Genomic DNA, 26395 nt, shown 5'->3' with positions numbered 1-26395 from the left:
ATATTTTGATAGTGAATGAGAGATGATAGGATAGGCTGTGAAGAGCTTTGAAAGTAAAAATGAACAGTTTGTTGGTATAGTAGAGAAGGGGGGAGCCAATGGATGAAGTCAAGAGTGAATATCAACATTATTAACTGTTTGATATCTTGTGTAAGAAAGACAGAGGATAATAGATCTGTAATCATTTTATTGAGTAATTTCTTATTTCAGTGACCAAAGTGGGTGATATTTGGGAAATGCCAGTTTTCCCACCCAATCAAGAAATCAAGCCCATAGAACTGTACCTTCAAACCGTCTCTGGAGTACACAAGGCCTGAGACTTTAGCTGTTTTAAATTTACTGGTTTACTGAGGGTAGGTCTACACTTAAAACACTGCATCAGTGCAGCTGCACTGTAGTGCTGTAGCACTTTAATGAAGATGCCTCCCTGAGAGGTGATAATTATGTTGATGGCAGAAGCTCTCCTGCTGACATAAAGCTGTCTACACGGGGGATAGGTCAGTATAACTATGTTGCACAGGGGTGTGGGTTTTTCACACTCTTGAGTGACGTAATTATACTGATGTAAGTCTGTAGTGTAGACCAAACCTTACTTTTAAAGTAGCTAACATCACAGAGTAGTAAGGGTCCATTCAAACGGTTGTCATAGAAGTACATGTCAACAGTTAGGCATGGCCTACACTTAAAAATTAGACTGACCCATTCTACATCGATCTGGGCTCTGAAAAATTTAACACCCTGAGCAACATAGTTAAGTTGACCTAACCCTGGATGTAGATTTGGCTAGGTCGATGGAAAAATTCTTCAGTCGACCGTGTCATAGCCTCTCAGCAAGATGGACAAACTACATAGATGGAAAAGCCCCTTCTGTCGATACAGGAAGCATCTACACTACAGTGACACAGCTGCAATGCTGTAGCTATGTCACTTCAGTGGGCATAGGGTAGGCGTGCCTTTAAAAGCTGTAGCTAAAGCAAGAGCACTAATTTTTGTGTCCACTGAAACATGCTCTGATTTAATCTAGATGAGGACTTTCAGGTGTAAATAACAGTATGAAACATAAAATTTTAGATTGGATGACTGTTTTCCTCCCTCATTCAAAAGAAAAAAAGCAAAGTACAAACTGATGGCATCATCTAATGAAAACTCTTTGGATGTACAGCCAACAATTACTGTTTCATATTAAAATGAAAAGTTGTTGTTATGCTTTTCTACACCAATCAGTCTGGTTAGATAATGAGACTAGGGGGGAAAAAACCCTGAATCTCATTTTGCTTGTTAAATTCTGAAAGACTTTGGGGTGTATTTGTTTTCTATAGGCGCCTCTTAAACTTGATTTCCATCCATGTTTTGAGGCCTTTCCCCTGCATCATTTGGACCCTAGCTCTTGAAATGACATACGGTAGAGGATAGTTAATCTGCTCTTTTTCTTGAGAAACATTAGCAGTGTAGGTACCATACTCCCTTTCTTTACTGCCTACAAGACTGAAATCGTTTCACCTATTTGGGAATTTAATACGGACAATCCCAAATTGCCAATACCAGAGGTGTTTGACTAGAATTAGATTTATTGAGATCAAAGTAAAAAAAAATTAGATTTGGACAAAGCAAATGTGAAGCACAGCATGTCTTGACCACCTGTAATCTGCTAATCCAGACTTCCTTTGTGTAGTTACAAGAAAATAGGCAGTATTTTTCATTTCTAGACACACATTCTTGCTCAAAAATCATTTTGGCAAGCAGCATGTTACATACATTGATTCAGATTACAGGTGGCTTTTGACACCCTTTTTTGAAAAATCCACACCCTTGCCCAGAGTTCTTCGAAGGAGGCACATCAACTCACCTAGAAATTTGCCTGATTTTACAACTGGCTACATAAAAAGCACTGGTGAAGGCAGTACAAACTAAATTTCATACAGACAATGACTTGTTTATACTGCTCTATATACTATGCACTGAAATTTAAGTACAATATTTATATTCCAATAGATTTATTTTATAATTATATGGTAAACATGAGAGAGTAAGCAATTTTTCAGTAATAGTGTGCTGTGACACTTTTGTATTTTTGTCTGTTTTTGTAAGCAAGTAGTCTTTAAGTGAGGTGAAACTTGGGGATACGCATGACGAATCAGGGTATGTCTACACTACAAACGTTACAGCGTGGCTGTGCTGCCATGGCAGCGCTGTGACGTGGGCAGTGTAGACATGCTTTGTCATCAGGGAAGAGCTCTCCCAGCAATTAAAAAAAAAAAAAAACCCACCCTGAATGAGTGGTGGTAGCTTTATCGCCGGGAGTGTCCTTCAGGATAGGTTGTAGATCCTTGATGATGCCCTGGAGAGGCTTTAGTTGGGGGCTGTAGGTGACGGCTAGCCTACTACTCTAGAAAATTAGGTTGACCCAGCAACATTGCTCAAGGGTGCGAAAAATCCCCTGAATGGTGTAGTCAAGATGACATAAGGGATGGTCTACACTGAAAAGTTACATTGATATAGCTGCCTCTTGGGTGTGAAAAATCCACACCTGTGAGAGATGTAACTAAGCCAGCCTAACTCCTGGCGAAGGTAGTGCTAGGTTGATGTATGGATTCCGTTAACCTAGCTACTGCTTCTCTGGGAGGTAGAGAATCCCTCCCATCAATGTAGTAGATGTCTATGCTGAAGCGCTATAGCAACACACATGTGCTGCTGTAGCATTTTAAGTGTAGACATAGAGTTAGGCTACCTTCCTTGCATGTGAGCTTGAAGAGACAGAGTTCACGCTTTGATAGTTCTCTGTGTTGCTTGTACTTGATGTATCAAATATGATTTATTGACTCTGATCTGACTCGTGATCTGTTCACTGTTATGATGTTTGTGACTTCATGCAATTGATTTGTGTGGTGATAGATTTTGGAAATTTGTATTTGAATACATCAATCTAAATATTGATTAGGATTGGGGTATATTGATGTTTGAACTGCTCTAATTGAAAGTTAGTTTCCAAAAGTTTGATTTGTTGAAATAAAGTTCATCTCTTGATTTTTGGAAAGTGTTTTGCATAATTTTTTGTTGTAGCTATTCATCTGCCTCAGTGTTCCCTTGTTACAGGTTAACATTTTCTGAAAGATCTGGATAAAATATTTTCTGCATATGGAATTCCTTATTTATTCTGGAATAAGTGTCCACACATGGAATTAATCAGGAATAAACCCCACGTATAGACAAGCTGCTAAAACTGTTAAATCTCTTCTAGAGTGTCTGGCTCAATTGAGAATAAACCCTGAGAACAACTGGGACCTGGTTAACTCTATAAAGGGCTTGTGTCAAGGAGAGTGAACAGTCAGCATCCTGTGCCCTGTTCCAAAATAGTCACTGTACACAGTATAGATTGAAAAAACTTCCTCTTGGTTTCTTTCTTAGGACCACTTATCCTCCTCATAGATCCTGGGTCCCTCTGACCAGAGGGGCTACTCAGACTTTTCATCTGCCCAAAATGAGAAAATGAACTGCACATACCGCAGTAAGCCAAAAGGGATTAAAGAAAAGGAGTACTTGTGGCACCTTAGAGACTAACAAATTTATCTGAGCTAAGCTTTCATGAGCTACAGTTGAATGCATCCGATGAAGTGAGCTGTTGCTCATGAAAGCTTATGCTCAGATAAATTTGTTGGTCTCTAAGGTGCCACAAGTACTCCTTTTCTTTTTGCGAATACAGACTAACACGGCGGCTACTCTGAAACCTGTCAAAAGGGATTAACTAACTTCTTCCTGCAAAGTCTGACACCAACTAAAAGTGGATCAATATGAAAGCCCAACAACTGTGTTACAAGCAGTTTGGCCAGCTTTAATCCAATATTTAATTTCACTTGAACTGCTAACATTGAAGTTGCTAAGTGCAGCACTTGTCAGGAAATGCCAAAGTCCCTGGGGGGTTTTTTGATTTCCTCTGAAGCATGGGTCACTTGCAGGTTTAAACAAGTGTAAATGGTGGATTCATTGTAACTTGAAGTCCTTAAATCATGATTTGAGGACTTCAGTAATTCAGACAGACATTATGGACAGGAGCGGGTGGGTCAGGTTCTGTGGCTTGCAATGTGCAGGAGGTAAGACTAGATGATCATGATTGTCCCTTCTGCCTTAAAGTCTGAGTCTAAGTTAAAACTGCCTGTGCACCCTTAACTTTGCCCCTGGTAAGTATGCATAGATAATACTGTCTTTAATTACATAATCACAACTTGCATCTTTTTTTTCTGGAAGGCCTCTGCTTCATTTAGATGCTTATTGGTTGATGCGCAGTGAATGTTGCAGGGGGATACACCAGTTCGTTGGTGCATTATTTTTGTCCCAGGCCTGTCTTCACTGTTACATATCTTATTCTGCATCCATTTGCAGTGGAATGTGAAATTTTGCATAAGCACATTTTTACGTCCAATAAAATGTGGCAAGACTTTTTTTATAAAACTTTTGTTTTTTAAAATTAGTACACATGCATGAAGTCTTCGTTTTGGTGGATTTTTTTAGTTAAAGTTTTAAAGCCCCTCTTCCCCCCCCCCCCAAAACCACTTTGTTCTAGTACTTGGCAGAGTCTAAACTCACTTTCATTAGGTCAACTCAAACCATATGTCTTAAGCTTAGGGACTAGCTCAATGATGAATTTTAATGTGCTATCGCAAACTGCAGCTATACTAGCTGTTTTTTTAATAATAAATATCTGCCCTCCAGTATTTAAATAGCTGGACTGTGCTCAGATTTAAAACCTCCTCACACAGGCAGCATGTTGAGTATTAATCCTGAAAGGGAAAAGTTAGAGTTGGTGATAACCAACTTCAGAGGCCTTCTAGACAGGAACCACTGGGGCTACGTTAATTATAGTTGTTGCTGTGTGTTGGCCTCCAGTGATTAAGCACATAGAATCTGCTTCACCATGTAGTTCTTGATCCACGTCATCTTCCTCTTCAGCTCATTTGAAATTAATCCATATGTTACTGCAAAAGATTTTTCTTGGCTACATGTGTGTTCTGTAGAATTTACTAAAGTCAGAACGGTTTCATAGGAAAAATTACCAAAACTATTAAAAATCACTTGTTACTGTTCCATTTATGTAAAAGTGGAATCAACCGCTTCCTCCTCCTTTGTGTTTTGGACTCAAGGGTTTTTGTGGACAAAATATGTGAACTTAATCCAATATATATCTCTTGTATGTTTTATGGAATGGATCCATGGACCCATGTTTGAATCAAGAAATCCACTTTTTTTCTTGACAAGAATTATTATTAATCTAACTATCTACTTATTAGAATTCTTTTATCCAAGAGTATGAAGGGTAAAGGCAAATTAACTGCTTTGTGAAATCCAGCAAGCTTTATTGTCAGCAGTTCACCTCTTTGTATTCCTGGAATGTTGAAATGAATAAGCATTTTTATCAAAAGTTCTTACTGTGTGGTTGTTTTTTGTTTTAAATACAATTACATATATTAGGCAAATTGTGTAGGTAACATTTTCCTTATCTGGCTTTTTAGTGTTTTGTTGTTTTTCTGAGACACAGTTATGCATAATGACAGGTTTCAGAGTAGCAGCCATGTTAGTCTGTATCCACAAAAAGAAAAGGAGTACTTGTGGCACCTTAGAAACTAACAAATTTATTTGAGCATAAGCTTTCGTGAGCTACAGCTCACTTCATCAGATGCATGGTATTTTCTACCCTCTACTTACTCTGGCCTACCATAACTGTATGTTGAAAGCACAAAAGTTGTAAGAGATCTAAGTAATAAGCCCTAAATTAAACGATTCAGATAAAATTCTGGGACTGTAGCATCCCAATGAAACAGATATTTCAATATTGTTATGAAAGAGGTAATGTAATTTACTAAACTAAGCAGATGCCTAACTTTTCTTTGACATTACCCTTCACCCACCCTAAAATATTGGTAAGTATTCTTAGTAGGGCTGTCAATTATTAACAGTTAACTCAAGCAATTAACTCTGAACAAATTAACTCAATGAAAAAAATTAATCGTGTTTAATCACAGTTTTAATTGCACTGCCTAACAATAATGGAATACCAATTGAAATTATAAATATTTTGGATGTTTTTCTACAGTTCCAAATATACTGATTTCAATTACAACACAGAATACAAATATATTTGAAAATGTAGAAAAATATCCAAAGATATTTAAATAGATTTTTTTAAGTGTGATTACAATTGCGATTAATTTCAAAATTTTTAATCTCATAATTAATCATGATTTTTTTAATCACTTGACAGCCCTAATGCTTAGCTCTTTCACAAAAGTGTTCAAACCCTGATGTGTTTAAACTCTTTACAAATACTATGCATCTGATGAAGTGAGCTGTAGCTCACAAAAGCTTATGCTCAAATAAATTTGTTAGTCACAATTTGCCTAACTTCTGTGAAATTATTAATAGTGACTAGAGCATCTTTCCAGCAGCTGGAGGTTAGTTTAAAAAACAAACAAACAAAAAACAAAAAAAAAACCCATCAGTTTTAGCACATAAGAAATCTTTTGTTTGGTCTTCAGTGTCTCTCATACTGTGGACAGTAATTAAATGTAACTTTTAGTCTGAGGAGCATAAGGAAACCCTGTGTTGATATGATAATTGGAAACTTTAAAGCCTGTTTTTGCTGCCTTTACTGAGCTGAGAGAGAAGCTGAAAGTAAATATTTTCTCAAATTATACGCAGAAATTACGTTTTGTGCAAGAGTGGTTCTGGCACATAGGAAAGATGATTCATTTGTTCCTTTTTAGAATGGCTTAAAATTGAAAAACGTGTCAATGGTGTACATGGAAAAAGTACTCTTTATTAGGGCTGTCGAGCGAATAAAAAAATTGTGATTGATCGTGCTGTTAATAATAGAATACCATTTATTTAATTATTTTGGGATGTTTTCTACCTTTTCAAATATATTGATTTCACTTACAACACAGAATACAAAGTATACAGTGCTCACTTGATATTTATTTTTGATTACAAGTATTTTCACTGTAAAAAACAAACAAACAAAAGAAATAGTATTTTTCAATTCACCTAATACAAGTACTGTAGTGCAATCTCTTTATCATGAAAGTTGAACTTACAAATGTAGAACTATGTACAAAAAAAATTGCATTCAAATATAAAACAATGGAAAACTTTAGCACCTACAAGTCCACTCAGTCCTACTTCTTGTTCAGCCAATCACTCAAACAGGTTTGTTTACATTTGCAGGAGATAATGCTGCCTAATTCTTATTTACAGTATCACCTGAAAGTGAGGGTAGGTGTACTCATTATACTGTTGTAGCTGGCGTTGCAAGATATTTGTGCCAGGTGCGCTAAAGATTCATATGTCCCCTCATGCTTCAACCACCATTCCAGGGAACATGCGTCTATGCTAATAACAGGTTCTGCTTGATAACAATCCAAAGTAGTGGGGACCGACGCATGTGCATTTTCATCATCTGAGTCAGATGCCATCAGCAGAAGGTTGATTTTCTTTTTTGGTGGCTCAGGTTTTGTAGTTTCAGCATCGGAGTGTTGCTCTGTTAAGACTTCTGAAAGCATGCTCACACCTCGTCCCTCTCAGATTTTGGAAGGCACTTCAGATTCTTAAACCTAGGGTCGAGTACTGTAGCTATCTTTAGAAATCTCACACTGGTACCTTCTTTGCGTTTTGTCAGATCTATAATGAAAGTGTTCATAAAATGAACGTGTGCTGGGTCATCATCTGAGACTACTATACCATGAAATATATGGTATAATGCAGGTAAAACACAGAGCAGGGAGGATACAATTCTCCCCCAAGGAATTCAGTTGCAATTTTAATTCATTATTTTTTTATCAAGCGTCATCAGCATGGAAGTAGGACTGAGTGGACTTGTAGGTGCTGAAGTTTTTACATTTTGTTTTTGAATGCCGTTATGTAACAAAAATAAATCTACATTTGTAAGTTGCACTTTGACAACAAAGAGAGTGCACTATCGTACTTATATGAGGAGACCAGAAGAGTACTATTTCTTTTGGTTATCATTTTACAGTGGAAATATTTATAATAAAAAATAATATACAATTTGATATCTAAATTACAACACAGAATACAATATACCAGTATATGAAAAGGTAGAAAAACATCCAAAATATTTAATAAATTTCAATTAGTATTCTATTGTTTAACTGGGCAATTAAAACTGCAATTAATCACAATTAATTTTTTTATCACAATTTATTTTTTTGAGTTAATCAAGTGAGTTAACTGCAAATAATCCACAACCCTGCTCTTTATTGAGAAATAACATAAAGAAGAGCCCTAGGAAGGGGACTACATGACTCAAGATGCTGAATACAGGATATGAGGACTTTCATATCCAGCTCACTAGTTTGAGTCTAGCCAGCATCAGTGGTGATAATGTTACCACTGCATGGTTTTTAACTGGTCCATATGAAATAGATAGTATCAGTTCAGTTTCTAGTAGACAGGTGTTAAAAATAAAAATCGCCATCATAGTTAGCTAATAGTATAGTAACAGTATAAGCGAACACCAAGGGTTAAATGGGCAAGGAAAGTGACTCTTAATTGCAGAAAGTCCTTTTTAGAATAAATGTGAGAAGCTTATTTTTATTCATACTGTCCTGTGGATGAATGAAATATTTTAAAAGCTCTCAAACTGCAGCTCTTTGAGATCTTCCTGGTGGGCCACAGAATGAAAACCTTCGAGAGCTAAGTCAGAGGTATTCTGGGAAAGGCTGCATAATTTCTAGATTGCTTCATTGAATGAAAAACTGAAATATATGTGTACCATCATAACTGAGCTTCAAGAATACTAAATATACAAGTAAAATAACAATAATCAATCCTCTTTATTACAGACTTAATCCAGTGCACAAATGAGATGAATGTGAACATCCCCCAGCTGGCGGACAGCTTGTTTGAAAGAACTACCAACAGTAGCTGGGTGGTAGTATTCAAGTCCCTCATCACAACTCACCATCTAATGGTGTACGGAAATGAGGTAATACAATGTCTTTAGTACAAAAATCGTATCTTTGCTGTAAAGATACATCATGGAGATGTCTTTGACTAGGTACTTTCTATAAGAAAATCTTCACTATTTCTGCCCTTCTACTTACTAGGAAGTAAGAGAACTGTAAGAAGGGGTTCTTTTTCTATGCCAGTATTGTTTTTATTATCGTTTTAAAAAAAATTCAGAGAAATAACCAAAAAAAAAAGGTATGACGTAGGATCATAAGAGCCGAAGATGAAAGAGACTTACTAGGTCACTTAGTCATGCGTCTGACAAAACAGGTGTTTTCTGTATATTCAGAATGGTTTGTAAATCGTATGTTTTTTCCCAAACTTTTTAGTTGGGGACCAACAACCTTTGTATTTATATTTGATTTAAAAATATGAAGACTGTTTACATGTTTGTAGTAGGCACCCATAATTAACATTATGTTTGCAATCAATTAAATATGAGCTAACATTCCAAAATAATAAAATTAACATATCAGCTGATTATAAAAAAAAGTAGTAAGCTCCATCCTGCTACATGCCCTCAATTCTCCACAAAGCCTTTACAAAATAGGTAGTGTGGTGTTTCCATGATACAGCCCTATTTTTTAAGATGCTTAACCCAAATGAACTGTGGCTTGTAGACTTTCTACATTTAAAAAAAAACTTAAAATTTTAGATCAGTTGATCTATAGCACAGTAGACATTTTTAAGTCTTTTTTCTTAAACCGCCATCTTTGAATTTTAAAAATTAAGTTTGAAAAGTGGCTATTGTATATAATCCATACATGATATATATAATATGTATGGTATGGGCAATATTCAGATACCCCTTCATATTCAGTTAGATTTCTTTTACATTGAAACAATTGAAATGAAATTTCTCATACAGTTCATAGTATATATTTGTCATAAGGAAAAAATAGAAAAATACCTTCTGACTTTTCATGGGATTCTACAAAGCCATTAATGCTACTCTTTGATTCCATTAGTATCTGCACAAGAATTGAAAGACCCTCAGATATAAGGACATGCTTATTCTACAACTGCTACAGCACTGCCGCTGAGCTGTTGGAGCGCCGTAGTGTAGAAGTTTTCTGTGTTGACTGAAGAGGTTTTTCTGTCGATGGTAGTTAAGCCATCTCTCTGAGAGGTGGTAAGTAGGTCAGTGGAAGAATTCTTCTGTCGATCTAGCCTCATCAATATCAGGGGTTAGACTGACTTAACTACGGTGCTCAGGCTGCAAAATTTTTCACAGTCTTGAATGATGTAGACCAAGCCTAACTAAGTCAGAATGTGAATTGAAAACTGTTCTGGATCTACTGCAGGGGTTGGCAAACTTTTTGGCCCGAGGGCCACATCTGGTACAGAAATTGTATGGCAGGCCATGAATTCTCTTGAAATTGGGATTGGGGTACAGCAGGGGGTGTGGGCTCCAGGGTGGGGCCAGAAATGAGGAGTTCAGGGTGCAGGAGGGGATTCTCAGCTGGGACAGCTGTAGTGCATGGGGGGTGGGAGTGAAGGCTCTGGCTGAGGGTACAGGCTCTGGGGTAGGGCTGTGGATGAGGGATTTGGGGTGTAGGAGGGTGCTCTGGGTTGGGACTGAGGGGTTCAGAGGGTGGGAGGGGGATCAGGGCTGGGGCAGGGAGTTGGTGCACGGGAGGAGGTCAGGGGTGCATGCTCTGGGCAATGCTTACCTCAAAGAACTCCTGGAAGCAGTGGCATGTTCCCCCTCCGGCTCCTACATGGAGGTGCAGCCTGATGGCTCTGCTGCGCACTGCCTTGTCCACAGGCGCTGCCCTGCAGCTCCCATTGGCCGCGGTTCCTGGCCAATGGGAGCTGCTTGGGGCGGTGTGCAGAGCAGAGCCCCCGGCTGCCCCTTTGTGGAGGAGCTGGAGGGGGAACATGCCACTGCTTCCGGGAGCTGCGCGTCGTGGCCCCCAACCCTGCTCCCTGGCTGGAGTGCCAGAGCGGAGAGCTCAAGGGCCGGATTAAAATGGCTGGTGGACCAGATGCAACCTGTGAGCCGTAGTTTGCCCACCCCAATCTACTGTGAGCCCATAATGTTTGACTATTCAGATCCCACTCTAAAGGGTTCGTACATGTATTTGCACAGTTAAAGTATGAAATGAGCAATGATAAATTCAGTCTAATGGAGAAAATATAAATAAAAGATAGGAAGGACTGAAATCCATAGGCTCTTGTCTCTTCCTGCACCCTGGCATTTAGAATTTCAAGGAAATGTATGTGGGATAGTTCCAGCTGAGCCTAGCAAATGGTCTCTGCTCAGTGTGGGCAAAGAAGATGAGAAGCTCTTTCCTCCCTAATAGTCCCTGCCAATATGCTAGGAAAGAAAATTCTTTCCCATCCCTGATTTGGCAATCAGTTTGTGATCATTCTTGGGGTACCCAGGGCTGAGTCTCACCTTGTTACTCCTCAGCCTTCAGCGTGAAGGAGACTTGCTTGTGCTTAATTGGATGTTGGCTCCCTGATACTACCAGCTTGTTAGCCATCCAAACAATCTCCTCTTGGTTATGCCAGCTCTTATTGTTCCATGCAGGTTAACAATTGGTATACCCAGTAGTCAAGTCTTTTTGAAGTATTCCCTGTAGTGTCCAGGCTCTTTTCCACTGAAGGCTCACAGAAATGCCACATCTGCTGTCCCCAAAGGAACAGTGTGTACACCAGCTTGTATGATTCAACTCAGGATCAACTTCTTGCTTAATATCACAGCACTGAGATACATTTATAGTGAAAACAATAGTAAGTTTTTATTATCCAAGACTTAAGAGGTAGTAAGGATAATGGAAGCAATAGGTTACCTATAAAACAAAATCATAACATGCTTTCTAGAGACTAAACTTGACTTACCAGGCTAATCTCTTGTCTAAAGAAGTTTTTCTTACCCTAAGTGTCCTCTGCAGCATTTCAACTAAGACTGGTTTCATGAATGTAAATGAACTGCCCTTTTACTTCCTAGGTCCGGGATCACAGGGTGTCTTCTCTGTTCCCCAGATAGTCCAGCAAACCTTTGAAGTGTATCTCAAGATAAGGTTGCGTTCCTCCTCCGTATGCTTTCTTTTTTGACTTGATATTTCTGTTGACTTTGTGTGTAAATTGGCCACCATTGTGTTAGCTTACAGTGCTTAATTTACATGCCGACAGGTGAATAGACATCTTTTGTCTGACAGGAAACCTGTTTCTCCACTTCTGCTGTGATACAGACTCTTTAAGACCATATTTTCAGTATACATACATAATGTTTGTGTGTACATTTCACAACAATAGTAATGACTAATGTGATCATTGTTTTCATTTAAGATCTCATATGGCATTCTTTGATGAACGAGAATTTACTTACCAGAATCAGGATATTATTGTAACCCCATTGCCAGTTGGCACTGAGTTGTCATGGGTCACACAGTGTAATTTTATTCATGTGATCAAGAATCATCATAGTTTAGATGCTAATCCCATTTATACTCAATCATTGATATCAAATTTTCCATTTATGGGTCCCAATTCTGTGAATTTTGTGAAGTGTCCTAGGGAGAGAAGAAAATGCAGCTATTTTGCTCATTAGCTATGATTTAAACTATTTCCTGTTTTTTCCCCACCCCTTTGTAAACATCAGTTTTTTAAAGTTAGACCAGCAGGAATTTTCTAAAACAAATTCTACTCCCAGACAGACTACTTGTCATATTAGAGTGTTGAAAGTGGTCTAATCGTTGGAACTTCAGTGGACATTCAGTTGGCCTGGGCTTGGAATGTAAAAAGCTATCACTCCTCCCCTCCCCGCCCTAAGCTATGAAAAATCAGTCACTTCCGCTGAAAACAGAATTTTTCTGTTTTAGTTGTCTGATGCATTGTATATTTGGATGCAATACAATGTCCATATAACCATACTCTGCATGATGATTTAGGTTACAATGGTATTTTCAGATATAACTCTTGGCTTTTTGTAAGTGAACTAAGGGGGAAAAAGACCCTGACCCTTACCCTTGTTTTGAAAATTCACTAAACTGCTGATTCAAAATTCATTTTTCCAATGGCACTGGCTTTTCTGCCCAACTCATTTCTTCTAAAGTTAGCACATAAGGAAAAATTATGTGATGGATGACTTTCAGGAAGACATTTGTAATATGTGTAGTAAGTAATACCCTTACTCAGACCAGCAGGGAGGAAGAGGAAATAAATTTGTTCCCATAAATGCAAGTTGTTCAGCTATCTCCAAATCCTGATGCCTCTTCACTATAGGTTGTTGACAAAACTTTTTTTGTTAATTTGTTGAAATAGCCATATAAATAAGAAGAAAACTAAGAAGGAAGAAGTGGGGCCGCTTAACACTGAGGATGGAGTGGAGGTTAAAGATAATCTAGGCATGGCCCAATATCTAAACAAATACTTTGTCTCAGTCTTTAATAAGGCTAAAGAGGATCTTGGGGATAATGGTAGCATGACAAATGGGAAGGAGGATATAGAGGTAGATATTACCATATCAGAGGTAGAAGCGAAACTGAAACAGCTTAATGGGACTAAATCGGGGGGCCCAGATAATCTTCATCCAAGAATATTAAAGGAATTGGCACCTGAAATTGCAAGCCCATTAGCAAGAATTTTTAATGAATCTGTAAACTCAGGAATAGTACCGAATGATTGGAGAATTGCTAATATAGTTCCTATTTTTAAGAAAGGAAAAAAAAGTGATCCGGGTAACTACAGGCCAGTTAGTTTGACATCTGTAGTATGCAAGGTCCTGGAAAAAATCTTGAAGGAGAAATTAGCTAAGGACATTGAAGTCAATGGTAAATGGGACAAAATACAACATGGTTTTACAAAAGGTAGATCGTGCCAAACCAATCTAATCTCCTTTTTTGAAAAAGTAACAGATTTTTTAGATAAAGGAAATGCAGTGGATCTAATTTACCTAGATTTCAGTAAGGCATTTGATACTGTGCCACATGGGGAATTATTAGTTAAATTGGAGAAGATGGGGATCAATATGAACATCAGAAGGTGGATAAGGAATTGGTTAAAGGGGAGATTGCAACGGGTCCTACTGAAAGGCGAACTGTCAGGTTGGAGGGAGGTTACCAGTGGAATTCCTCAGGGATCGGTTTTGGGACCAATCTTATTTAATCTTTTTATTACTGACCTTGGCACAAAAAGTGGGAGTGTGCTAATAAAGTTTGCAGATGATACAAAGCTGGGAGGTATTGCCAATTCGGAGAAGGATCGGGATATTATACAGGAGGATCTGGATGACCTTGTAAACTGGAGTAATAGTAATAGGATGAAATTTAATAGTGAGAAGTGTAAGGTTATGCATTTAGGGATTAATAACAAGAATTTTAGTTATAAGTTGGGGACGCATCAATTAGAAGTAACGGAAGAGGAGAAGGACCTTGGAGTATTGGTTGATCATAGGATGACTATGAGCTGCCAATGTGATATGGCTGTGAAAAAAGCTAATGCGGTTTTGGGATGCATCAGGAGAGGCATTTCCAGTAGGGATAAGGAGGTTTTAGTACCGTTATACAAGGCACTGGTGAGACCTCACCTAGAATACTGTGTGCAGTTCTGGTCTCCCATGTTTAAAAAGGATGAATTCAAACTGGAGCAGGTACAGAGAAGGGCTACTAGGATGATCCGAGGAATGGAAAACTTGTCTTATGAAAGGAGACTTAAGGAGCTGGGCTTGTTTAGCCTAACTAAAAGAAGGTTGAGGGGAGATATGATTGCTCTCTATAAATATATCAGAGGGATAAATATAGGAGAGGGAGAGGAATTATTTAAGCTCAGCACCAATGTGGACACAAGAACAAATGGGTATAAACTGGCCACCAGGAAGTTTAGACTTGAAATCAGACGAAGGTTTTTAACCATCAGAGGAGTGAAGTTTTGGAATAACCTTCCAAGGGAAGCAGTGGAGGCAAAAGATCTATCTGGTTTTAAGATTCTACTCGATAAGTTTATGGAGGAGATGGTATGATGGGATAATGGGATTTTGGTAAGTAATTGATCTTTAAATATTCAGGGTTAATAGGCCAAATCCCCTGAGATGGGATATTAGATGGATGGGATCTGATTTACTATAGAAAACTCTTTCCTGGGTATCTGGCTGGTGAATCTTGCCCATGTGCTCAGGGTTTGGCTGATTGCCATGTTTGGGGTCGGGAGGGAGTTTTCCTCCAGGGCAGATTGGAGAGGCCCTGGAGGTTTTTTTGCCTTCCTCTGTAGCATGGGGCATGGTTGACTGGAGGGAGGCTTCTCTGCTCCTTGAAGTTTTGAACCATGATTTGAGGACTTCAATAGCTCAGACATGGGTGAGGTTTTTCATAGGAGTGGGTGGGTGACATTCTGTGGCCTGCGCTGTGCAGGAGGTCGGACTAGATGATCAGAGTGGTCCCTTCTGACCTTAGTATCTATGAATCTATGAAATGGAAATATTTCACAGATATGGTTCAATATCAGTGAAATTCTGCCAGAAACAAGGCAGGCTTATTGGGGGCTTACCTGCCCACGTCCTCTTCAGCCCTCCTGATAAACTTCTCTGGACCCAGCTCTCCCAGAATCTCCACAAAATGGAATGACCATTCTCCACCTAGCTCTCATCTTCGCTCTTTATAAATCAGAAAACTTCTAAAGTAATTAAAAATAGGGCTGAGTGAGTCAGTATTCAGAATTCTTTTCATAGCAACCCTTCTCACTGGCTAGCAAAAAACTCTTCCTTTCTTCAAAGGGACTCTGAAGCATACATGTGTCCAGTAGGGATTTAACAGTATTTAATCCTAAACAAATGTTGAAAGGGTCATTAGAATAGCAGTACACTGGATTAAGCAAGTATTTCACAACTTCTGGAGAGTTTCCCCTCAAGAGAATCCTGTGCAGGCTAGAATGTAGCGTTGAGAGAGTTTTTTATACAAGTACGAAAAGCCATGTGGCTGCTTAGAAGGCTGGGGAAGAGGTTTCTTTACTGATGAGAATTACCACCACCATGATTTGGGGGGGGGAATGAAGGGAAATAAAATGCCTGTCTCTCTCATCCTCTGAAATATGATTTATAATCCAAGAAGAGTACACTAAAATTGCTCTTCTAAAATGCTTTGAATTGAAAGAAAGAAAATGTAATCTTCAGCATAGAAGGCCAAATACTGGTGTTGGTTAGACCTGCAATTCCTAAAGTATGAGATACAGACTAGACAGGGTGAAACCTGAATTGATAAGAAAATTTCTCCTTTAGGTTCCTGAATTTATTTAATATGAATAATAATCTTTATGTAGTATTAACAGTAAATCTTCATGGTGCTGAATATCTCTTAAATAAAATCCCATAATTAGATTTAAAGGTAATTAAATTAAATAACATTCAGGTAAATATCTTAAATTTAACCTAAGTGTACAGGAAACTAAAGGTAAAGCTGGTCAAGAACTCCTAGTTCACTTCTTAGTACAGGTAGACATTATTTCCTGATAATCTACTGATAGCTGGATTACAAATGCCGAAGTGTTGATGTAGGCAGTATAAGTGAAGAAAGCCTTTGTACTACAATCAGTCCTGGAAGCCACCACATATGAGCAGTAACTGATTAAGAAGTTTTGAAAGAGACCTTGCCTGTGGATGCACGCCGAACACCGTAAAACAGATATAAAAAAAATAGTTCTACAGAGGTCTGATCCCTGGCTCGCCCCACCCACAATGTGCACAATATCCCTTTTTTCAGCAATGATGGCAGAGCAACATGGTTGTGTCCAAGTAAAGAGTGCTACAGACACTCATTTTCAGTTGAAAGGTTTACATTTCATAGATGTAAATGTGTAATTTGATATACTGCTAATTTGATCTGGTAGAAAAATAGTATAGTTTTCTGCCAGTACATGTCAGAGCATGTGATGTGTATGTGGAGGAGGGAGATTTTGTTTGAAGAGTTCATATCTGTAATACATTTACTGCTAATTCACTCGCATTGAAGCAGGCAAGCATAGGATTATGTATTGTTAAGATGTACACTTTTGCTATTTGTAGTAACTAAAGGCCTGATTTTGAGAGGTGTTGAGCACTCAACTCCAAATAATGTGAATGCAAGCTGCAGGTGCTCAGTGTCTTTGAAAATCAGACCTCAAATACATACTTCATGAAACCAATGCAATGTGAACCAAAGAATCACAAGACTGTTTGATAGCCAGCACTAAATTGGAACAGACCACAAGGACTTTGAAACCAAATTTGAGTTTTCTTCAAGTTTCTTGCAGGATGCTCTACAACCTTTGTTTAGAAGTTTTGATCTGAGCCTAGTCTTGAAACTCCTAAAAAATAGGATCAAATGGTCTTTATCTTCCAATTGTCATTTCTGAGTTCCATCATAAGGAATATTGTTAGCCTCGTAATCTTCATAAAATTAGATTGGCATTAGAATTGCCAGGTTTACTTTGTAAGTAAAGGAGAAATTGCCTGCAAGTTGGAAGGCAACTTGTCAAACTGATTGTTACATGCCATCAGTTATCCTAACTTGAAATGGATTTGCATTCAGAATATCTTTGTATTTATGTAGCTCAAAAATTGCTACTAGCTGTGCAGAAAGATTCTACAAATAGGGTATGTTTGAAGCAAAAAAGTTGTAATTATGCCAAATTTTAATGCCTGTATGAGAAGTTTGCCGCCTTGTGGCTAATTCTAGTTTAGAACAAAGGGTATTTTAATCCTTCACCAATGCCAGTTAAAATAGTAGTTAAACCCTGTATTCCTCCACCTACAGCTTTGCCCAAAAGTGTGTGGGTTGTTTGTGTTATTTGCAGATTACGCTACAAATTTTTTGAAAGTTTTTGATAGCTCTGAGTTAACGAAACTGTTTAAGTGCAGGATTAAATAAAATTCCAGCAGAGCAATAACTTCTTATTGATTCAAAATCTTTTTTTCTCCATCTAGCGTTTTATCCAGTATCTAGCTTCCAGAAACACACTGTTTAATTTGAGCAATTTCCTAGACAAAAGTGGATTGCAAGGTAAGGTATCTTCATTCTAAAATCTAACGTGGTATTTTAGGGAATAATAAATACTCTATTTTCACAAGTTATGGTGAACTGCCTCTCTTCTGTAGTTAAAAAATTGCATATCATTCCAAGAAGTGAAATTCTTCATTTTAGAACACTTCTGTGGATGTCATTCATAATCTTCCAACTGACTAGCATTTGTGGCATTGTAGAAAATACTGCCACGTGGAAAGAATAGATATAATTTTTTATCTTGTATAGGTGTGCTTTTTAGTCATGCTATTTATTCTAGTTCTGAACCAGTTTCCAACAACAACCAATACAAGATAAAATGAGAGGTTAAAACTCCCATCATAGGGCAGGAGATGGTTCTTGATGCTGGCTGGTACTAGTTGAAACAAAAAGACCAATAGCACTTAATTTTTATTTAAATTAATGGTCATCCAGCCTCCCCCATGCCTATGTAGGATTAATTAAATGAATAAATATGAAATAAAATGTTCAGTTTCCAGGTCGGAAAAAATCAATTCTACCAGGGAAGAAATCAGTTTAAAAATTAATATTATTATTTCATAAAGGTCCATCTGAGATTGGAATCCCATTGTGTTAAGCACTGTACAAGTATATAGTAAGAGACAGGTCATGCTCCAAAGATAATGATTTGATCAGATCAGACTATATTGTATTCTCTTCGCCAGGGGTTCTCAAACTTCGTTGCACTGGAGTCCTCTTCTGACAACAAAAATTACTTCACGACCCCAGGAGTGGGGACCAAAGCCTGAGCCTGCCCGGGTGGGAGAGGGGGCCAAAGCCTGAACCTCGCTGCTCTAGGCAGGGGGCCAAAGCTGAAGCTCAAAGGCTTCAGCCCCAGGTAGGGGGCCTGTAACCTGAGCCCCACCATCCAGGGCTGAAGCCCTCAGGCTTTAGCTTCGGCCCCGAGCAGTGAAGTCGGGCTTCAGCCCTGGGCCCTAGCAAATCTAAGCCAATCCTGGCAACCCTATTCAAAGGGGGTCATGACCACAGTTTGAGAACCGCTGCTCTACACCAATAACTTCACATCTACTATCTCTCACACTGGGGTCCTCCTTTTATTATTATTATTATTTATTATTATAGAATGATTGAATTCCATCTTGCAAAATTCTACTTGCCTCCTTGTAAGGAAGGGGTAAATAAAATTTTTAACAAGGAAATAACATTTGTAAGTTATGCATTGTCATGGTAAAGGGTAGACAAATACATCTTTGTGCCTGAACTACTCACTTTTCATGTATTCTGCAAGGCTGGGAGAAGTATAACCAAAAAAAAAAAAGAGCAAAAACTAAATGAACATGCTGTAGTAGGGACCAATTGCTTGAAACTGTAATTGTTTCAGTCAGATGTCTCTTTGTTTAGAGTAGGTATCGGGCAAGAAACAGTTACTGGTCCCTATTCCCAGGTTTCCCCACTGCTGCATGTAATTCTGTTCATGCTTGGAGCCATTCTTAAAAAATTACTAATTTGCCTGTAATGAAATTGCCATTTTGTTTCCAACTTTGCACTTTAGATAGCTGCTTCAATTTTGTTTTGCCATAATGGTAGTATAATGTACATACTCTTGCTGATGGCTGTGGACAGCAGTTTTCATTGTGGTAAATGACTCAAAACTGTCAAGCTGAGACTTAATTTTCAAGGGGAGACTGGTATAGAATATGAAAAGAGACCTTTACCATCTAACTCCAGTGTTTCCTCTGGGGAATAAAGCCGAGGGTAGGATTTCTTGGCCTGCACCCATAGGAAATATTTTTGGATGTAATTAAGATATGTCAGTCTAATCCTACAATCTTTGCGTGTGCAAATCCCCACTTATTAATGTCAGTTTAGTTCAGTGCATTTTGCTGTATTAACTTTTAAAAGAGTATGTATGGATTTTGAGATTGGCTCTGAAAACGTAAGACTTTTGTACATACATGTATGCTAGTTAAGAAATCTTACAACAAATAAATCAATAAGCATATATAGGCACTTTCTATGCTAGTAGCCACAAATTTATATAAAAATACTTAATCTGCTCACTGACTTCCAGGAGATCGTTAATTTCAGATGATAAAGGAAATTACACAGTTTTATGTGATATCTCTAGATATTTGCTACATAATATATATAGATTTTCAGGGTGTGTGCTGTACAGTGTATAGCTCTTAACACCACGATATTTTTAAATGTGTCAAAAAGAAAATTGAGACCAGTCTTTTGTAACAGTTTTTTATATATTGGTGGATTAAGGGAAAACTTGTAAACAAAAACAATCTATAAATGTATATCTTATTGCTTAGTCCGAATAATTGGTTTTGTATAAAAATTGACTGGAAAAAGGATAAGCTGTTGAAACCTTTTCTCTTTTAGGGTATGACATGTCCACATTTATCAGACGGTATAGTAGGTATCTGAATGAAAAAGCAGTTTCTTACAGACAAGTGGCTTTTGACTTCACCAAAGTAAAAAGAGGGTAAGAACTGTAGTTTTTATTTTTCTTTAAGATGTGGTTTGCAGTACATACTTAACAAGCTGTTCTCAAATAACCAAGTTGATTATCTTTTCACTGGTATTGATCAATATACTCTGTGCATTATGCACCAAAAATGTCAGTGCAGTTGAGTTGTAATGTGTCTTCAGAAATTTTGGGGAGTGCTGTCTTTTTGAAAAAAATGAAATGGAAATCAGTCTGTGCATCAGATTGAAGCAACTGGTGGTAGCCACCTAATCTGGCCAATAAAATGTTTCTTGATATGCCAGAAAGCTATCTTGTGTTTGGCACCATTGGTGTTTAACTATACTTCTCATTTGAGAAGATTATGGAGATGGGCATTTATGTGAAATACCTTGCTGTACTGTCTGTTCCTTCTTCACGCCTCTCTCAAAGTGGCTGTTTGTACAGTCCATAGTACTATAATGTACTATGGTAATGACACAGAATGACCATCATGTCCTTTATGGGATGGGGAGTGGGGGAAGACACCTGATCAATTTACATATCTGACATACAGTGGCTAACTGCTTGTTAAACAACTGCTTTAGATATGGCATACATTAAAGCCATTGTGGCTCTAATGTAGTTGAAGCAACAAATTAACCATGCTTCAAGTTAATGTTCACATGGATTCTGCTCTTAGTGCTCATGTTCCCTATTGACACAAGATCTGGTTCTTTTGGCCAACAGTTTTGCTGGGGCCAACTCTGTGCCCCAGATGTCTTTTTGCCCCCACCCCCACCAGTGGTATAAAGGGTGGGACCAGCCATCCCTCAGTTTCTTCTTTCTGCAGCAGCAAGAAGGAACCCTTGCAGTGTCGTCCTGCTTCTCTGTGATTGTTATAGTTGATGTTAGTGATTAGTTCGTGTAGCTGTTAAATAATTAACTTTCAGTTTGCCTGTATGCTTTAAAAAGATAATTTTTATTACTCTTTTTACTAACCTTTCATGCTTGTTAAGCATCCATCTTCATTCTTCAACCCCCTTACCTCCCCTCCCCCCCCGAGATACTATTGAAGTAAGAGATGGACTGTCTTCTTATAGTAATGGGAATAAAATCCCCTGATTGTGGACTCTTCATACCAAAGAGGAAAAAAAGATGGGTGTCCCATTCTGGGCATTTGTCTCAACAGGTTTGTTCATCATTTCAAGGTCGGGATGGTGATACTGGTCTTCCCACAGCACCAAGTGTGTTTACTAAGTACTTGGCAGTGGTAGCAGCTCGCTTAAGGAGGCAAGGAATCCAGGTCTACCCTTACCTCGACAATGGATTGATCCAGGGAATATCACCTCTGTAGGTGATCTTAAAGCTCTTTGCCACATTGGGCCTCAAAATCAGTGGAGAAATACCCACACTTACTTTTATTTCAAAGCTTAGAGCTCATAGAAGCAGTGTCAGCAAGAGCTTATCTTCCACAAGATTCCAAACCATAGTGGACTAATCAACTACAAGCTCAATCAAAGACATCAGTAAGACCATGACTCAGACTTCTGGGACATACAGCCTCATACTTCTGAGACAGCTTGCCAGACTTTGCCTAATCTCCAGGAAAGGGTAGCTGAAATCAGTGCATCTATCCAGCAGATCCCCATATAGCCATGTTGGTCAAGATTCCACAAGAAGTCCTGTCCACATTAACTGGGAAAGACCCATCGCAGATGTGCAATGTAGTACTTTTCTCTGCACCTTTACCGACTAAGACTCTGACAGATGTCTGCACCCTGGGATGAGAGGCTCATCTAGATCACTTTGTAACATAGGGCCTGTGGTCCCTTCCTGGAGCTCATCTGCACATAAATGTCCTGGAACTGAACCATCCACTTCGCATGCAAAGCATTCCTGTTTCAACTGCATGGATCTGCTATCCCAGGGCTGATATAGCACCACAACTATGCATTATGTCAACAAACAGAGAGAGGTTAGGTCATCTCCACTCTGCCAGGAGGCCATTTGGAGCTCATCACTGGACCATGCCACTGGCCCTGCATCTTTCAGGTGTTCAGAGCTCACTAGCAGATCACTTCAACAGACAATTCTCAGACAACCACAAGTGATTGGTCAAGAACCCAGTGTTGCAGAACTTCTTTCCCAAGGGGGGATATCCAAACAAACCAGAATAAGAAATGCCAAGTATTCTGCTCCATGAGGGTTTCCAGTGCAGGCTCCCTGTCATATACCTTTCTCATCCCCTGATGGCAGGCCTGATGTATGCCTTCCTTCCAACTCCCATATTACAGAGAGTCATGAGGTAGCTGAGGCAAGATGCATGATTGATAATCATGACAGCCCTGATGGGGCCAGGCAATTCTGGCATTCAGATCTGGTGAACCTGTCAGTGTAGCCTGCAGTCACTTTGCCTTTGATGCCCAATAGCCTTGCAGAACCATCAAATTCTACAGCTGGACCCATTTTTGTTAGCCATGATCTAGACTGTCAGATATAACTGACATCCCTCAAAAGAATCTATTGATCTGAAATTTAGAATATCCTGTTCCAAAACAGGAAAGCCTCAACTAGACTGAGCTAGCTTCATAAAGGAAAGAGGCTTTCTATTTGGGCATCTTGTCACCAGCTGTCTTCCCTCAACAACACCCATTCAGCAATATTGGACTACACTCTAATCCTGAAACGATGTGGACTTCCTGTTTGTTCCATAACGCTTCATCTAGTAGCAGTATCTGCAAATCACCTTTCTTTCCAGGACTGCAGTGTATTTTCTCGCTCTACACTGGCTAGATTTTTTGAGTGCATTATTAATGTTTCTCCCCCAGCTTATGCTCCCCCTCCTTTTGGGTCCTCAATGTAACAGGATTCAGGGTCCCCCACATTGAGCTCTTAGCAACTTGTTCCCTGTATAACCTACCAATGAAGACTGCCATTACATTAGCTTGAAGGGTAGGGAAGATTCAGGCAGTCAGGGCAGATCTCCCTTATTCAGAGTTCCATAAGAAAAGGCCTCATCCCATGTTCCTGCCCAAAGTTTTTTTTTCCATGTTTCAGATGAACAAGTTTATTCATCTCCCAGTTTTCTCCCACAAGTCTGGCTCACACCCTGGGAAAGTTAAACTTCATACACTTGATCTAATGGTATTAAGGTGGAATCCCTATAGACAATTACTTGGAGAGAATTGTTACTTAGAGCAACTGTGGTTCTTAGAGATGTTGTCTACATGGATTCCATGACCTGCTCTCCGTCCCCATTACTGCAAAGTTGACTCCTCTGAGATTATTTATTGGTGAAGGAACTGAGGGACGATTGGTCCTGATCTGTCTTTTATGCCCTTGGGGTGGGCAAGAATATCTAGGGTGCAGCTATGGCCCCAACACACACTACTAGCAAAAAGAACCCAATCTTGTCCACCTGGGGCACAGGTGCACCAAGAGTGCGATCCTCTTGAAGAATCGCATCTACTGTAGGGTAATTAACCATTCTTTCACCACCTGACCAACAGGCGAAAGGACTGTTTTTAATTGTAAGGAATTCTGTTAACAGGAGGAAGTTACTGCTGGTGTTCATTCCTTGACATGTTTGGCTTTTTCCAGCTGTAATAATCCTCAGCCTTTTATGCTGCAGAGAGTCCAGTGGATTCTGATTTTTAGTTTGAACAAGCAAGAGATTATAAGAGAGAGAAGTTTTGACTTTGGTATCGAGCCTTTTTGCATAAAGTGAATATTATTTTTAAGTCCGTGTAGTGTAGAAAGCAAATGTTTACTATCAATTTTTGTTTGTTGTTCGTTTTCTCCCAGGGCACCTTCTTTTTCTCTTAGCCTTTGTGTCTTCTCTGGGTATCTAGTTTAAAATATCAACCAAATGAAAGTTAAATAGACCCAGATAACTGACATTCTCTTAAAAAAAAAATCCAATTATTTTATTAAAAAAAACTTGTCAAGTGTAATCGTAAGATCTTGTTCAGTGTTCCTGTAACTTCAGATTTCCAGACAGTGTATTTATAATCCTACATTTTATGAATGCTTTTAAAAGATCTTAGCGAGACAAGGTGGGTGAGGTAGTACCTTTCATTGAAACAGTTTCTGTTGGTGAGAGAGACAAGCTTTAAAAGATCTTGTCACACTGATTTGACTACTATTTTAGGTTTCACTAATAACCCTAGATTTACAATTGAAACAACATTTAGGCAATTAGAAAAGTGTAGGCAATTTCTGTTTCAGAAATAGGTTTCAAAAGCTTATTTGAAAAGGGCTTTTTAGAATTTGAAACAAGCTTTTTAAAATGCTGCTAATGCTTCTATAGCCACCTATTGCATCATAGATCACAGTGTAATAGTTTTGAGCATGGCCATTTCTTTTGGTCTCGGAGAATAAAGATCAGTCCTTGAAGACCCCATAACAGGTGCTGTCTTCTGGCCAAGGAGAGCTGGATGTTGCTCTTCTTGACAATCATTGCCATTCTTTTGGCCAGACAAATTGAATATTACAAGGCGTGCCCCTTACTTCAGTCGTCTGAATATGCTGCCTCTGGCATTGCTGTTCTTTTGATCTGTTTCATATGCTCCAGTGTTTCATATTACCTAATAAAAAATATTCTTTCATAATCCAATTGGTGGTTTGTTTTCTGTTTCGTTTGCATAATAGGGCTGATGGAGTCATGAGGACAATGAACACAGAAAAACTCCTTAAAACTGTACCAATTATACAAAATCAGATGGATGCACTTCTTGACTTCAATGTAAGTTTAATTTCTGCACAGACACACTTAATTAACACAGCTGGGCTTTTCCTCCACAGCTTTTCACAAGCTATGAAAACAAGTGATGCAATATGTACAAAGTAAAATTCCCTTCCATATTTTTAACTTGTTGTGTCCAGTCTAATATAGTTAGTTGGAAGAGCAAAATATACCTGGAACATTGCCTGGTACGCTTAACATGAAGTACTGATGACTTAATAAGACACTTAATGTTCATTTAGGGGTACATGCGTTCAGTAAGTTTTTTAAATAAACAAAATTTACTCTAATTATTCTTTTGGCCCCTCTTAATATATGATATGTTAGTCATGTATTTTTGCTGACCTGCTTTTCTTTGGTTATTTAACTTGTCATCTTTGAGGATGATAGAGGTTCCATGTAACTTGGAATGCTGCCATGTTCTATAAACAGTACATTTGCTAATGGAAAGCATGTCTTTGGGTAGAATATTGAAACATAATTATTAATTGGAAGTTTTCTGATAAAATGTCAATCCAGATGAGCTAATTTTCTTTTCTAATCTCCCTAGGTCAATAGCAATGAGCTTACAAATGGTGTAATAAATGCTGCCTTCATGCTCCTCTTCAAAGATGCCATTAGACTCTTTGCAGCATATAATGAAGGAATTATTAACCTCCTGGGTAAATATTACTCTATTTTGCAGAATTAGATCTTTGTGTTTTCAATAAACAAGGGTATATAATTTTTTTCAGAATTTATAGCTGTTAGAATGTTTTGCCTTATTTTCTAAAGATCCAATCTTCATGTACTGCTTTAAAAAAAAATCTTCAGTTTTTTGGGACAGCTTTATTGCCAAGGATTCTTTTGCCTTGTTAGTACTTTCCTTACATGTAATCCAAAGTATGCAATTTCCTAAAAACAAAATCCAAGAATTTTTGGCATAGAAAATTATTTTTCCTTGAACTAGTTTTCCTTCTGTCACTAAGAACCTCGGCTCAAAATCAGATAGCAAAATTCAGTTTTTTCTCCACTGTGAATCGTTAAAGAAGCATAGAGAGTTTAGCTTCCATAGTTAGAACTTAATTCTAACAGTGTTTATAATCTTTTGTATGTATTATATTTGGCTGGCTGTGAAGGCTTTTATGTTGTTGCTCATCCCTGTGAAATGAGTACCTGCTCTAAACAATAGCATGATCTATCACAGGGGTAGGCAAGTGTTCTGAAGGCGGCATG

The 26395-nt window shown here is 38.4% G+C and overlaps 1 protein-coding gene across 30 annotated transcripts in view; it reads left to right on the top strand.

Moving 5' to 3' along the window:
- PICALM (phosphatidylinositol binding clathrin assembly protein) overlaps positions 1–26395 on the top strand; it is a 120234-nt gene that overhangs the window by 18136 nt on the left and 75703 nt on the right. For 29 of the 30 annotated variants that reach the window (XR_006277568.1, XR_005290672.2, XR_006277567.1 and 26 more), the window contains exons 2-6: positions 8853–8995; positions 17921–17996; positions 20370–20472; positions 25087–25180; positions 25731–25842. Coding sequence is in view for 26 of the 30 variants with exons in the window: in XM_038387686.2 (XP_038243614.1) it covers positions 8853–8995; positions 17921–17996; positions 20370–20472; positions 25087–25180; positions 25731–25842 (528 nt within the window). In the remaining 4 variants the exon portion in view is untranslated. Of the gene's footprint in view, positions 1–8852; positions 8996–17920; positions 17997–20369; positions 20473–25086; positions 25181–25730; positions 25843–26395 lie in introns of those variants that run through there. The other variant, XM_043504123.1, reaches the window with a different exon arrangement.

The sequence above is a fragment of the Dermochelys coriacea genome, chromosome 1 (assembly GCF_009764565.3).
Source record: "Dermochelys coriacea isolate rDerCor1 chromosome 1, rDerCor1.pri.v4, whole genome shotgun sequence".
In the NCBI taxonomy this organism is placed as follows: Eukaryota; Metazoa; Chordata; order Testudines; family Dermochelyidae; genus Dermochelys; species Dermochelys coriacea.
This window is presented reverse-complemented; position numbering and strand designations above follow the sequence as displayed.